This window comes from Coffea arabica, chromosome 10e (assembly GCF_036785885.1).
Source record: "Coffea arabica cultivar ET-39 chromosome 10e, Coffea Arabica ET-39 HiFi, whole genome shotgun sequence".
NCBI lineage: Eukaryota > Viridiplantae > Streptophyta > Magnoliopsida > Gentianales > Rubiaceae > Coffea > Coffea arabica.
In genome coordinates, this window is record NC_092328.1 from 5,196,961 (window position 1) to 5,212,505 (window position 15,545).

Sequence of the window (15,545 nt, forward strand, 5' to 3'; positions counted from 1 at the left end):
CCACTTTACTTACACTTAGGATTAAAAATTATAAAATTATATAATGAACCATTATTTTTTTAATATTTATATAATATACCCCCCGGGTCGTGTACCCGCGTATTTTGCTGATCCGTATCCGTATCCGTTTTTGAAAGTACTTGACCCGCATCTGTCCCGCTAAGAAAAATCGGATCGGATATCCTATTTTCGGATCGGCTCGATTCGTTTTTTAGTCGGATTTCGGATCGAATCGAATTTTTTGCTCACCCATTGTAAGCAACTAATCTACATTTTAGGATTGCGATTGTATTGATTCAAACTTAAGTAGTGCACTACCTGGAGTCGATTTGAAATAAGATGTATGAGTTCTAATTTGTCGAATCCTTAAAAGTTGAACTAGAGCTCATTGAATTTTTATAACTTTTAGCTAGATCAAGTTTTAACTTACTAAAATTGGATCGAATCTAGATTAACTAAACTCAATCAAGCTTCAGTTATATTAATTAATACAGTATATAATTAAAACAAGGAATGTGATACACATTTCACATTTTTTTTATTATCTAACATCAACATATGAATTTGATTGAACTCGCCTCCGAGCCTCGTACGTATGGCTCAATTTTGAGTTCGAATTCGAACATTGACCAATCAAATTCATGAATAGATCATCAATTGAGTTAATTCAGTTACGCCGCTGAGCTACATTAACACATCCATGCGACCTTCGTCCAGTACACAAGATTAAAGTTCTCGATTCATCATGTTTTACGGTATCTGCGTTTTGATTTGGGTTCATTTTATCACTATGGATTTCTTTTAGTCTTATAAAAAAAAATGCACCTAATCCATGGTTGGAAACTTGGAATCCATCACCAAAGCAAATAAATGGGCTAACAATTTCTTCTTTTGTATGTGTATGTGTGTGTGTGTTTTTCTTTTTCCTTTTTCTCAATTTAACAAAAATACAGAATGTGTTTAGATTGCACCTTATTTACACACTGACTTGACTTGCATGCATCATTAGTACATTTTTCAATCACTTTTTTATCTCACATACGTCATATTAAAAAAATGCTACAATATTTTTTTTTTTTTTTTTTAAAATTATCTCAAATAATCTCCCATCCAAACACGCTCAACGGTACTACACCTTAAGGCTTAAAATTTAAAGGAAACTTTCAAGTGTAAAAAGCCATGACTTTTCACGTGGTGTGAAATTCGGGCCTGTTAATATAGCCCATATTGGGTGCGCATTCACAGGAGTTCTCTCCAGCCCACATACAGCCCGAGCAAATCACTCCCTTTATGCAAACTGAAGGCGCGTCTCTTACTCCACGATTTGTACCGCAAGGAATTCGCTTGAAAATTGGTCCAGCCACTTCTAAACCCTGCGGCTGCCGCCAATAAGTGCTCAAAAACTTCGGCTTCCGACATTGTTATATTATGCTTCAGCTTTCTGGATCTCACCTCCGCCGCAGCAATTCCTCACTAACTCCGTCGCTGTCCTGTTTAGCTTTTACTTATCAGCAATGTTTGCCCGCATTTCCCGGCTTGAGGGGAACCCTACCAGGATTTTCTGCTTCAAATCTCTCCTTCAGTACTACTCCTCCACCTCCACAGCCGTCCCAGCAGCTGCTCTGAAGCCTCAAAACCAATTCTTGGCGGAGTACTTGATAAACTCACTCGGATTCTCAAAGCAAGAAGCCATCTCCGCTTCTAACAAGGTAAAACGCTTGAATTCCATCGAGAAAGATTTCGATTTAGTCGTTGATTTTTTGAAGAAAACGGGACTGAACCAGTCCCAGATCAAAAGCCTTGTTTCCGTGACACCCCAAGTACTTTTGAGCAAAGTGGACAAAACTCTGAAACCCAAGCTCCAAATTCTCCGAGATATTGGCTTATCTGGGTCGGACCTTGTTAAGGTTGTCATGAACTATAGAACCTTTTTTCTATTGGGATTGGATAATCATCTTAAGCACCATGTTAATTATTTGAGAACTGTGTTGGGGAGTGATGAGAAAGTTGCTTTAGCTTTGAAAAAGTATGGTATGTTGCTTGATCATCGTGCCCCCGAAAGGTTAGCATCCACTGTCTCGTTATTGCAGAAGGTGGGGTTTTCTGATGAGAATGTTGTTAGATTTATAATGAGGAATCCGAAGCGAAGTTTGGTAATAAAGCCTGGATGGATAGAGGATATATTGCATAGAGTGGAAAATGAATTGGGGATTCCTCGCGAATCTAGGATGTTCTTCTATGGAATTGAAGCTCTAGCTTCTGTTAGCAAGTCAACACTGGAGATGAAGCTTGATAACTTGAGAAGTTTTGGCTGGCCTGATGAGGAAATATTCCAATTGATTAGGAAGCTACCCTTTATTTTGAACCTGTCGGTGGGTAAAGTAGGAGCAGCTTTAGATTTTTACATGAAGGAACTTGGATGTACTCCGGATTACCTGGCTTCGCGCCCAGTGTTTTTTAGTTTTGACTTGGAGAGAAGGGTTAAGCCAAGAGTTAGAGTTTTGGAGACTCTTAATAAGAAGAAGTTGAACACGAAGAATACAGGCCTTGATAGAGTTTTGGGCATGCCTGAATCAAAGTTTGTGAACAATTTTCTTCTCCCGCACAAGGATATATTACCTAATATGTATGAACAGTATCTAAAGAGTGTTGGACAACAGAAGGCAAAGGAACTCTGGTATGTTTGAGGTGCCACGCTGTCTTCGTTCTTGTGTTTCAAGTGATATGGTTATTCTCTTATTTCTAATTATGTTTGAATAGCTGCAAGGATATATATATATATTCTTGACCCCTATCAAGGGGTATCGGATGTTATGCCTATTTAACTGTCAACTTTGAGAAGATTGATTCTTTTATCTTTTATAAAGGGATGATATCTTTACTTTGAAGTGGTTGTGGTTTCATAGGTAATTTGTAAGTTAATTGAAAATATTCATCAAGAGAATGTCCTTGTGCATATTAAATTGGACACCCTTCCAACGTTTTTGTTGTTTTTGCTATACCACGTGGATTTATTTTGTTAGAGCAGATTTTTGCAATACTCTTGTGCTAGCATTTTCTCCTTCCTTTTTCTTGGTAAAGTTAAACAACTATGAGTAGTAATTTATCGGTGCATCATATCACACTGTTGACATGTCTTCTGAATTTCTGCAACTACAGCTAGGCATATCACATGTGTGTGTCTTCTGATACTAGGAAGTATAATTGATTACATAGCATCTCTTTTGTGCCTCATCATTGTCACTGTTTTGATAAGTGCATATTAGAAAAGAGGTATCGCGAATTACCGGGACGTGTAGATGTCTGGCACAAACTTTGGCATCAGCTCACATAGCATCTAATAAGTATTTTACAAATGACAGCACATGTTCTTGGAATTTTTCTATGGTCAGTGCTTTTAACTAGTTTCCACTTTTCCTTTGTGTTGCTAATCTTAACAGAGTCATTAACCTTGTGTCTGGACAGTGTTAAAGGTGAAGCAGAGTTTCGTCCCAGCAAACATTGTTAAAGGTGAAGCACCATTCCATTATAACGGACTGTTAAAGGTGAGGCAAAGTTTCATCAGAGCAACGAAGGCAGGGAGCTTCTGTTTACAATAATGTGATTAGATAAGCATACAGTCCGTTCATTGAGTCTGCCATTGATGTAGAAAATCAGTGTATATCTGGCCATTTGGACCTTTTTGAAAAAGCTTTTGTTTACTAAGGTGTTCACTTTGTGTTTTCCTAACTGGTAGAAAGACATGATTTAGACCAAATGTAAAGGCCGCTGCAGCTGGGAATGCATATTGCAGGTTTCAAATACCTTTACTGCGTTTTATAGCCTATATTTTCAGGGAGTGAAGCCCCTGCCTGGCACTTCCACACATTTTCATTTGGGTTGATTCTTTAGAAGAAAAGGTGCTTCTGCAAAGTGGAGACTTCAGACCATCTTGTGATCTGCTACTTGTAAATCTTGTTTATATTCTTTTAAGCCTTGATTAGGTATGCTCAGACTAGATATATACGCCATACAGAATTTACTTCTGACGGGACCCCGTTTATGGATCAAAGATGATTTTGAGTGTGAAAGTTATTGATTTTTTAAGTTGTAAATATCCAATATGGACAGCTAGTTGTCTAAATGTTAAGAGTACAATTAGCAAAATCTGCATTGCAATGTTAAGAGTACGATATGCTCTGCATTTCGGTTAATAATAATATAATATTTCGCAGTAGTCGTGGCTTAGTTGTTGCTCAGTGGCGTATATTTTTCAGAAAAAAGTTTCTTTAAAAGAAAAAAAAAGATAAGAATTTTATGACTCTAGTAAACTAATAATATAAAGATGAAACTGACACAAATGCTAAAGATATAGCAATATATATATATATATTCGTGAGTAGAACGAAGGGGTGAATGAGAAAGCCGGGAGGGAAAGGGTCACTTTGATACAATGAAGCAGATCTCTGATCCAGGCCACAAAAAGTGCTTAATGCCTAGGATGCATTTTCCGTGCGAGAGAACTGCAGTTTGTGCAAAGGGATGGTTTGCCATGGCTTAAAAGCTTCATAATTTGAACATCACACGTGAATCAAGATTTTTAAGCATTGAACATATTTCAAGTGGTACAATTTGTAGGATCGTGCAATCGTATACACAATCCTACTGGTATTAAGACAAATTTCTATCTTGAGTACGATATGGATCGATGTTAATGATTCAGATCGCGATTTTGATAACCATGCTTGCCACAAATGCTTAATGCCTAGGAGATGTATTTTCCGGGCAAGAGAAACTGCAGTTTGTGTCAAGGGATGGTCTTGCCAAGGCTTAAAAAAAGCTTCATACTTTGCTTAGGAGATGCTTTCCGTTTAATTGTCCTCGTAATCCTCTCAGATCATTATATATATATATGTGTGTGTGCGCGCGCGCGTACTTTGCATTTGCATATACATATTAATGTGCTATATAATAGAATAGAATAGACCATCATTCCTTAGTTTCTTGCAACAATAAATCCATCCCTATTTTCCTCTACTCAAGATCAACAGCACTTTTTCTTCACGTAAACATATTCATCGCAATCTACAGTCACCAAGGTAGACTATGGCAGATCAATACCATCATACCTTGAGTAATTGCAACTCTCTCTTCTTTCTTCTCCTCCTCCTACTCATTGTCATTCCCTGTTCTTCTCTCTCACCACCACCATCATCATCTGACGATCATCATCGGTTGATCAAACCCAACATTGCACCATCCAGTTCCAATCTGCCCTCCCAGTCCTCGCAGTACCAAGTTTATAACTTCAAGAACTCAAAAGTATTTTTCTTGAACCGAAAAGGGTTCAAGAAAAACAAGGGTTTTACGAAAAGCAAGAGAAAGAAGACCAAGAACTTCAGTGTTCCTACATCCAGCAGGCCATTTTCGGCTATGCTTCCTAAGGGTTACGTGCCTCCTTCAGGTTCTTCTCCATGCCACAATCTGCATCCAAATTCGGTTACTTTCTTCTGTGATCTTTCAACAAAGAGACCTTAGCCATTGATCACAACTCCGAAATCAGTGTATTTACTTCTTGGAAGTCCAGTTGAAGCATGATGATACTGATAGCCGCTTGAGATTTTGTAGTTTGTTGTAATATTAGTTTGTAATTCCCATAAACTTTACTTGTTTCAATGAAGGGCAGATGAGCCCTTAAATTAGTATTTTCGTCTTGGAAGTTGGAAGTCCAGATGAAGCATGAAGGGATTAATAATGGGCAGCTGAGACATTGCAGTTTGTTTCAACATTAATTTGTAGTTTTCATAAATTTTGTACCTGAACTTTCGGCTAATATGATTTGTTTTCTCGCAATCAACAGTTTGTATGATGATAACACACCAGTCCATGCAAAAACCTTAAGAGGCAGCTATAATTATGAGTTGTTTACTGCCATGTATTTGCAAGAGTTTTCTGTTTTTTGTCTTCAAATTAATTAAGAAGAGTTTCAAGTCACTTTTCCTTCCTTTTTGTTTTAATTTTTTCTTCCCCTGCAAAAGATAATAATGTTTGTGTTTTGTAAACGCCTTGTTTTTCCAATTTACAGAATCTACACAAAATTTGAACTGAAAAAAGTGGAAAGTTTAAACCAATCAAAATAAAGATCTACAACGCAACCTGAAATTGCCAACAGTAACATGTAAAGGAAAATTGCAAAAAAATAGACGACCTTATATTTTTCCAGAAAAAGTGGGAAAAAAAAAACCAACAACAGAAAATAGAAACAACTCTAGGAAGGACACTGATCTGAAGTGAAATCCTTGAAAGGACAATCCTAAATTATCTTTCAAGTTTCTTTTCACAGCAAATGGCTTCAGCCAGAATATGTTTTGACTAAATTTATATTCTAAAGCCAAGCATAGAAATTAATGTCTGCCTTTTCACATCCTTCCCTATTATGTTTCTCTACTTCATTACAGTCTTAGAAGAGTAACAATGTCAACTTCTAAACTGTACCAATGAAGTCGGTGAAGAGCATATGAGTTTTCGCATGATTTGAGGGGCTTGTTTGATGGGCTAAATCAAGTTTCTTAGCTTTTAGTCCATTTATGCAGCCGATGGTCTCCCATCAATGGTGAAATTTGCAATTTCGTTATATATATACGAGTCAATGGTGCATTTCTTCATGCAAGTACATTACTTGCTTGACTAATAGGCATTAGGCAGGAGACCAAATTGAGTTACAGCCCTACGGTTTTCCGCCTAGTTTGTCTTAAATTACAATTTGCAATTAGAAGTTACTATAATTTATTGTAGTAATTCACAGAATCAAATGTAGCCCAGTGATTCAGATCCTTATTCCTTGAGAAAATTTTCTTGATATAGTATAAGCGTTATACCTTCACCATCTATACTATGAGTATGGAACCTGAAAAGACCCCACGAGAAATTGATGAACACTGAACCACCATCGGTCTAGACGGGTGCGTTTTAAGCTTTGTGTCTTTTTGTATAAGAGAATCAGTTGATTAAACTTACAAGTTTCAAATTTTGCAATATTCGGTTTTGTGTCCAATTAGTGCATTGTTAAAAAAAAAAAATCTAACATTTCATTTGAAAGTCGTTTAGCTTAGAGAAAATATTGCTGTAATGCCTCTTAAATTAGAATCTACGCGACACAAATATAGTTGGAAAATTTGTTTGGAGAATATTCTTGAGATAATTTCTAAAATATGCGTCAAATCTGACATCCTTATTTTTGTGTTAAACAAATTTTGGTCCATTGCTCTGAATAGCATACCATTCACAGCAATTAAAAGTGATTACATAACCCTATGCAGTTGCAGAATTAGTGTAATCACCTTTCTAACTTTCTAATTAACCCGAGGCTTCTATTTTTATTCTAATCAAATGTGTGAATGATTGTATCACTTTCGGAAAGGTATGAGTAACTGATTTTTATAAATTTATTGTTCATTATCCATGATCAAATGTGTTGATTCCAAGAGCTTAAGGACACTTAGCAATTTGTTTATATTACAACCAGAAAATTGTATTTAGCAAAAGATGATACTAAAGTAGGAAACTCAAAAATCCCAATAATGTACTATTGATGCCAGCCACCATCTCATCTTCAAATGGATATTATGGTATCCCATTTTTTTTAATTTGCATTGGATTAAATCAGAAAGCCTTTTTGTTTTCATTTTCTTATTTTTATCAACGAGAAACAGACAAAAGAAATAGCTCAATCAGAGCTGAGTTTAGGAAAAACTTCAGGGCCCAAGAGAAAATTTGTATGAAACTTCAAGCACTACTGTAGCAATAAAGCCTGAAAGTTTTGATAAGATTTCATATATATTCGGCTGGGAATGATAAAGGGGGCTATTAGAAGCTTTGATGTGTCTTCAGATTGAGAAACTTTTGTATTCCCTTTTCTGCAGTTTCCTATTCCATGCAGTGTTTTGTTTTCCAGGAAAGGTTAGTTTTAGTTCAGATTGAGAAACTCTTGTTTTGATGCTGTTATTGACCCAAGTAAAAGATCTTTTAACCCGCCAGGTGATTCAGATTTTGCAATGCCCCTGATGAATTAAAAGATGATTCTTAGGCCATTTCATTGTTGGTCTCATTTTACTCATCAAACTATGAAACCACTGATAATACAAATGAACTGTGTTCGCAAGGAGCCAGAAACATGGACGTGAAAGCGTGAATCTGCTCGACGAAAAAGACTGTTCACAAGTGATGCAGCCAGGGTAACCTTCACGACTTTAAAGGAGCTCTGAGGGAAGATTTTAGATCGTCAAAAACAAAGAAATTTTTGGAAATTATTAAGATCTTTTGTGAAGTCTCTTATTGCTGGATTTGGAAGAAATACGATATTAAAATTCAAATTCTTGATCTCCCAATCAACAAAAACACTTGGAACGTTTATGATAGTCAATAATTTGAGAGGCTGATGGATTTTATATAGAAATTCGAGTCGGCAAGAAAATGATAGAAATAGAAATGTAAGGATTTAACCAACACAAAATGCCACATCTCTTTCCTTGCAAAAAATGGGGTAAGCTTTCTTGTAATGTTATTTTTGCAGGTTAAACAAACATTATCAAAAAAAAAAAACATTAACATGCTGCTCATCTTTTCTCTCCTATTCTATACAATTTAATCTTTTTTTCTGCCCTTCTCAAACCTAAATTTCCAAACTAAGGCAACTATAATTCTGTGCGATCTCAAAATCGGATTACTATAGACACGGTTTCACTCAAAGTTGTGATTGCCCACGACTGCCTAAAGGCTCAAATTTTACCGGGTAACATTTGTACGCCTACAAGGCTTTATGGGGGCTTGCGAAGATGCTTGTTCGGATTTCGGAGGGGAAATTTCGGGCTTACCTTTAATATTTTGCAAATCCACCTAAAGTCTTTCCCTCTACAATTTATTCCGCCGTTGATTTAAATGTGGTTGATTATCCCACACCAGCCATTTATAGTCAGTCCAGACTCCAGATACCTTGTATTCCGTTTTACTTACTTAGCTTTGTCTGTGCCCATCATCTGTTTGCTCTTTTGTCCCAGACATTAGAATGTTGGCCTACATTTACAAGATCCATTTGAGTGGCAGCAGGACAGTTTTATGGAGATCCCTCCTTCAATACTCTACTACTTCACCAACTGCGGCACCCCAACATAAGTGTTTGTTGGAAGATTATCTGATAAACTCGCTTGGGTTCTCAAAACCAGAGGCCATCTTTGTTTCAAACAAGGCACCTCGCTTAAAGCCCATCTATCCAAGTTTAGCAGTCAATTTTTTTGAGAATTTGGGATTCAGCAAAACCCACATCAAAATCATTGTTTCTTCCTGTCCTAAAGTACTATGGTCTAATGTGGATAAAACCCTGAAACCAAAAATCAGATTTCTCCAAGACCTGGGAATTTCTGGGCCTGCCCTTGTCAAGTTACTATTGGGTTATAAGTCACTGATTTATAGAGGTTTGGATAGTCACATCAAACCCCGAATTGAGTATTTAAGACAAGTGTTGAATACTGATGAGAGAGTAGTTGTAGCTTTGAAGAAATACGCATTGCTACTTGGAAACATTGAGTGTGTTTGGATTGTAAGTTATTTGAAATATTTTTACTGTAGCACTTTTTGTGATGTGATGTATGTGAGATAAAAAAGTAATTGGAAAGATAAAAAGGTGTATTGGAAATTGTAATGGTGATGTCAGCAAATATATTTGGCCAAATAATTGGCTGTCCAAACACACTCATTGAATACGAAAAAGTGGACAACAATGTTCTGTTGTTGCAGAAATTTGGCTTTTCAAAGGAGAAGGTCGCCACTTTCATTGCAAACAATCCCATGCGGATTTTCATGACGAGTCCTGAATGGTTTGAGAAACGGTTGCAATTAGTGGAAAACTATTTGGGGATTCCTCGCGAGTCCACCATGTTCCCCTATGGGCTTAAAATACTCTGTAGCTTGCGGAAGTCGACAATTGACAAGAAATTTGACATTTTGAGGAGTTATGGCTGGTCTAATGAGGACATACTTCGGATGGTTAGGTGTTTACCTCTATTTTTAGGTCTGTCTGAGACTAGAATGAAAAAATCTTTGGATTATTTCATGAATGAACTTGGATATACTCCTGATTACTTGGCTTTGCGCCCTTTCTTATTTACTTTGAGTCTGGAAAAACGAATTAAGCCAAGGAATGAAGTTTTGAAGATTCTGAATGAAAAGAATTTGAACACGAGGAAGAGGGACCTTGGTAAAGCTATGTGCTTGACAGAATCAAAGTTTCTGCAGGATTATCTTTTGCCTTACAAGGATGAATTGCCTGATGTGTTTGAGTCCTACATCAAGAAGTTGGAGCAGAAGTATCGGCCACTATGAAATGCTCAAGGTGGCACAATCTCTTTACATTGGTTTGATATGATTCTTGTATTATTCTCCTGACAACTCCTTTTGTCTTTGTCACTATCTTCTTTTTCTCTGTTATCTCTCATTTGGGTACTTTTCATTGAAATAGAACTTTTAATAACTCCAATGTTGTGGCCAGATGTAATTCGTTAGTAGTCGTGAATACTATGGTTTTTCTGAGGGACTTCTCATGTGGATGTGTTATTGACAATCATATTATTATGCTGTAAAACCCAAATAATGCAAATTTGAAGAATTCAGTGTAAATACGTACTTAAAATATTGAGGATTCATCTACGTATTCTAGCTGCATCAAATGCTAAACTGAGGATGCGTTTGGAACTCTTCATGAAGGAACTCAGATATGCCCCTGATTGCTTGGCATGCCATGCTGTTTTGTTATGTTTCAGTTTTGAATAAGTGAAGCCTTATTTGAAGTGCTGAAATTTCTTAACTCAAAAGGTCATGCTAACTAAAATCTTTCTATATGGAAGATTATCTTCTTTTCCTGATATATAACAATTGTACATCAAAGCCATTGCAAGCTATTATTTTGAGAAACTTCTGTTTTCTTGAGGGACTGCACTTTTTGTGCTCAGATAATGCAGTCAAAGATTTCGTCAGGATGAAATTCCTTACTGTTTGTAGAGAACATAACTAAATAGGGAACATGTTTTCGTGCTTTGTCATTAGATTCTTCTTGTCATTGTCTTGAATGTAATTTTTCTGAAATCAAGGCACTGGGAACTGTATTCTTGACTTATTTGTTGACTTAATGGTAATACTCTAATATGGGTTTGGATCTTAATTCTCCCAACCGTGACAACCCCAAAGAGGCTTACACCATGTTGTACTTGATTCTGCAATGACCTGAATTTGTTACGTTATGGACCTGTTTCCTGAATGTCGGGTCTCACACCAATGGACCTATAACCCTTATGGTCTGCCGAAAATAACAATATTCAAGCAGAAGAACAACCAAATCAGTCTTGTCTGTTTTTCTTTCATGTGTTCTTTTTTGTTTAATAGTTTTTTCCGTCTTGCAGTGGCATCTTTTCGTTGGTAGACTAATATGGTACATTGGGCTCTGAACATCTGGGGAAGTTAGGTTGAACCGTTGACAGCGAGCTTGCTCCCAGATTAATGTTCACCTTGGTTGCCACTTCAGTATTTGAAAAGGCTTATACTCTAAGCCCTAAGGGAACTGCAGAATGGACTCAATCATTCTTCTTTAAAGGTCCCTGCTGCCTGGAGGGGAAAAACAAACTGTTCCTGCTTTCAAGCAGCTTTCAGTTTCATCATTTGAGATTTTCAGAAGCCTAGGTGCTGAAAAGAATTTCCACTGGATTTGCTCCAGATCATTGCCTATTTTCCTCCAACCAAAAGAGGACGATTAGGACTGCACTCTGATGTGCCACTTCAAACCGTGTTTCAGCTTATTTCTTGCACGAGAATAGGCATCCAAACCTTGACATTTTGTCCCATTTACTAGAAGTAAGTAAAGCACCGGGGGGGAGGGTTGGGTTGGGTGGTACCGGGGGGGGGGGGGAGGGAGTGTAAGCAAGAGGTCTCGGGTTCGAGTCCTCCCGCTTACACACAAAAAAAAAAAAAAAAAAAAAGTAAAGCACCAAGTTGAGAGCATATAAATTGTTGCTGCTAATAGCCTAGTGTTTCCGGGATCTTACTGAAAGTTTATTCATTTTCCACTCTCTCATCCGCTTGTGTCATGCATTTCTGCGGATAATGTTTACATGAACCAGTAAGCTGTTCTCAAGTATTCAGGAGAATATATACACTAAGGGCCATCCATCTGTCTAAAAACTTTTACCAGTCAATCAGTTATGGCTCCCGAATATTCGGGGCAATAAAAGATATTATTAAACTAGAAATGAGTTGTTTCATTGGCAATAAAAGCTTAGAGAAGCTAGCTACTCTTGAAAAGTACTCCCTCAATTAGCAATCCATTTCAATAATAGCCCAAATCTTAAGAGGTAACAAATCTTTTTGGCATTGTGTGAAGTAATAGCCCAAATCTTTTTGCATGCATGCCATTGATAAAAGGGATAACGTTGAAGCATCTCCCGAGATTTTCGTCAATATTCAAATTTTTTATTTCAAAAAAAGAAAAAAAGGAAAAGAAATATGCCAAGCCTTTTTGATGAAAAAATATTCCACAAAATAAGCCCAGACACTGGGGTAAAGGTGTCAAATGAGGGTTGTGTGATGTTGATAGGGCGACAAGAACGACAAGTGATATTCTAAAAGTATAGGGGTGCTAAGTGATATTACTCGAAACTTTAAGGAAGGATTCTGGAATTATGCCTCGATAAAATGAAGAAAATCCTCGTAGTTTACCGGACCCATATTTTTTTCCCTGTGTGGTATCCGTCCTAATGCAATCGTGACACCCCCAAAAAAAAGGAAAAAAAAAGGCATTAAAGCGCAAGTCTTCCGCACAAGCATGAAGGCGCAAGTTTTCACTGGCTGACATTCTACGCCTTTAGGGAGCCATGCTGAAGATACATTTTCAATATTTGAAGTTTTGCAGGCCTTGAATTTTTTTTAAACCGCAGCTCCGCCGCCATGGCAATCCTATATTAATCATTTTGACAGGTACACCTAAATGTTTGTTTTGTCCGTGCCTATCAGCTGTTTGCTTTTTGTCCCAGACAGAGAATATGATGACTTGCGTGTCCAAGATTCAGTTCAGTGGCAGCAGAACCGTTTCCTTCAGATGCCTTCTTCACTGCTCTACTACTTCAAACACGGCGCAGCTGGAGAAAAACAGTAGTTTTTTGGAAGAATATCTGTTAAACTCTCTTGGGTTCTCGAAACAAGAGGCTGTTTCTGCTTTGAAGAAGGTTAATCGCACAAAGCCCATAAAAAAAGACCCAAATTTAGTCGTCAATTATTTTGAGAATTTGGGTCTGAACAAATACCACATCAAAAGCATTGTTTCTTCCTACCCCAAAGTGCTGTTATGTAGGGTGGACAAATCCCTCAAACCAAAAATCAGGTTTCTTCAAGACCTGGGCGTTTCTGGGCCAGCCCTGATCAAGGTAATCTTGGCTTGTAAACAACTCATTTGGGGTAGAGGTTTGGATGGTCACTTTAAACCCCGCATTAACTACTTGAGAGAATTGTTGGGTACTGATGAGAAGGTAGTTCTAGCTTTGAAGAAATATGCTTTGCTGCTTGGTCCTATTGAGTGCGAAAAAGTGGACAAAAATATCCTGTTGTTGCAGAATTATGGCTTTTCAAAGGAGAAGATTGCCGCTCTCATTGCAAACAATCCTAGACACATTTTCTTGACGACCCCTGAACGGATTGAGGAGAAATTGCGTCTAGTGGAAAATTTTTTGGGGATTCCACGAGAGTCAACCATGTTCTATTATGGGGTTCAGATACTATGTGGCAGGCAGAAGTCAACAATCGACAACAAATTTGACATCCTGAGGAGTTATGGCTGGTCTAATGTGCATATCTTTACAATGGTTAGGCGTTTACCTCTAACTTTAACCATGTCTGGGAATAGAGTGAGAAAATCTTTGGATTATTTCATGAATGAACTTGGATATACTCCTTATTACTTGGCTTCGCGCCCTTTCTTATTTACTTTGAGTTTGGAAAAACGAGTTAAGCCAAGGAATGAAGTTTTGAAGATTCTAAATGAAAAGAATAAGAGCACGAGGAAGGGGGACCTTGGTCAAGTTGTGTGCTTGAGAGAATTGAAGTTTGTGCAGGATTATCTTTTGCCTTACAAGGATGAATTTCCCAACATGTTTGAGTCCTATGTCAGAAATGTTGGTGCACAGCAGATTGGAACACTATGAAGTGCTTAAGGTGACACAATCTCTTTCGTTGCATATTTATGTGATGTGGTTCTTGTATTATTGTTCTGGCAAGTCCTCTTGTGGTTGCTATTATCATCTTCTTGATAAGCTTCTTTTGGGTGCTTTTGGTGGAAAAATTACTTTTAGTAGCTCCAATTTGTGGCTGGACGCAATTTTTCATGATTCATGAACACTGAGTTTTTCAAAAGCACTTACTAACGGGTTGTCGTGATTGACAATCATATTAGGCTATGAAACCCATTATATAGAGAAGATGTAAATTTGAAGAAATCAGTATGAATACATAAAGTCCCATAGGTGCTTTTTGTTATCTGTAAATCGAGATTTGTGTTATTTTGTAGTGTTGACTCGTGGATAATATTACCTTTCTTTGATGGATACTGAATTCTGTTTGACTTCTGGAACAACTGGACCTGAATTCCATGAGTATTGAATCATGCGATGTGACAGTACAAATCTGCTTAGACCCCTTTTTGTTTGTAGATATTTATTATGTCAAGATACGTAACAAAGACAAAGAAAGACGAATTGACGTTAGGCGGCCGTTTTACTACGTCATAATTTTATCAAACAGCTGCATCAGTTGTTGCCAGGGTACTCGTCTGAGATCTGAGAACAGGAGAAATGAGATGATAATAAGTACAGCAATTTCTTTGAAACTCTTTCATTCTCCTTTCTTGGCCTTACAATTTCTCCTCCATTTTCTATTTTCTTCACTAAATCCTGATTGTTTTATTGTTTCACTAAGAACTGATTGTTTGGTCCCAAATTACGCTCATTTATTTTGAGAGCAAGTTTGCCTTTGGGTTTGATCTTATGCAGCTCGTCCCGCGAGACTCAAAGGTACGAAGTTGATATGTTACACGATTGTAGGTACAGGGGTCCACGCAGATTGGGTTCCAGTAAGCATACGCATTGCAGCTCTCCAGCAGCATTTGGTTTCTTGCCAGTAGTTCCAGCAATTCGAGCAGCTGCAGCATTTGCACCATCATCTAAGCCAGCTCAATTTTTCTGAAAGGAAAGATGCTCTAAAGAAGTGTTATTGTGGTCCTAGCCTTCAGCATTTCGCCAACATAATTTGGACAAGTAAACATTGACTGAAAGTGTCCGTATACATTCTGACTGCTCTATTTCTAATGATGTGCATGTCAAAGCTTTGGATTGTGTCTTTCCGTTTTGGTCTTGATAACGTGGAGGGGTATTTGCATGAGCGACTATCCTAGAAGCTGGATTGCAAATATCAAGAAATGGTATGCCAAAACTGAACGTCTGAACCCAAAAGTGGCTGAGCGTATTTTCCCCCAGTCA

At 37.5% G+C, this 15,545-nt stretch overlaps 2 protein-coding genes across 8 annotated transcripts; both read left to right on the forward strand.

Annotated features, from left to right (window-relative positions):
* Nucleotides 1-1,288: 1,288 nt before the first annotated feature.
* On the forward strand, nucleotides 1,289-3,803 carry LOC113710975 (transcription termination factor MTERF8, chloroplastic). Of its 4 annotated transcripts, none has more exons than XM_072067803.1 (2): nucleotides 1,289-2,688; nucleotides 3,441-3,803. In XM_072067803.1, exon 1 carries the CDS (start codon nucleotides 1,515-1,517, stop codon nucleotides 2,685-2,687), a length of 1,173 nt encoding a protein of 390 aa, XP_071923904.1. In that variant the 5' UTR covers nucleotides 1,289-1,514; the 3' UTR covers nucleotide 2,688; nucleotides 3,441-3,803. The 4 variants fall into 4 exon arrangements, with proteins under 4 accessions (XP_071923904.1, XP_071923905.1, XP_027089886.1 ...); XM_072067804.1 differs by having other exon boundaries at nucleotides 3,466-3,803; XM_027234085.2 differs by having other exon boundaries at nucleotides 1,290-2,677.
* An 8,928-nt stretch (nucleotides 3,804-12,731) lies between these two features.
* Nucleotides 12,732-15,403, forward strand: LOC113711962 (uncharacterized). Of its 4 annotated transcripts, none has more exons than XM_027235218.2 (2): nucleotides 12,732-14,226; nucleotides 15,060-15,403. In XM_027235218.2, the coding sequence occupies exon 1, from the start codon at nucleotides 13,062-13,064 to the stop codon at nucleotides 14,214-14,216; it is 1,155 nt and encodes a 384-aa protein (XP_027091019.2). In that variant the 5' UTR covers nucleotides 12,732-13,061; the 3' UTR covers nucleotides 14,217-14,226; nucleotides 15,060-15,403. The 4 variants fall into 4 exon arrangements, with proteins under 4 accessions (XP_027091019.2, XP_027091018.2, XP_027091021.2 ...); XM_027235217.2 differs by having other exon boundaries at nucleotides 15,111-15,403; XM_027235220.2 differs by having other exon boundaries at nucleotides 15,117-15,403.
* Nucleotides 15,404-15,545: the final 142 nt, after the last annotated feature.

Excerpts from the sequence above, each read along its gene's own strand:
- LOC113711962 (XM_027235218.2), top strand. The coding sequence starts at position 13,062 with ATGATGACTTGCGTGTCCAAGATTCAGTTCAGTGGCAGCAGAACCGTT.
- LOC113710975 (XM_027234084.2), top strand. The coding sequence starts at position 1,515 with ATGTTTGCCCGCATTTCCCGGCTTGAGGGGAACCCTACCAGGATTTTC. Across the intron at positions 2,678-3,465 it reads CAGAAGGCAAAGGAACTCTG|TGTTAAAGGTGAAGCAGAGT; the intron begins GTATGTTTGAGG and ends GTGTCTGGACAG.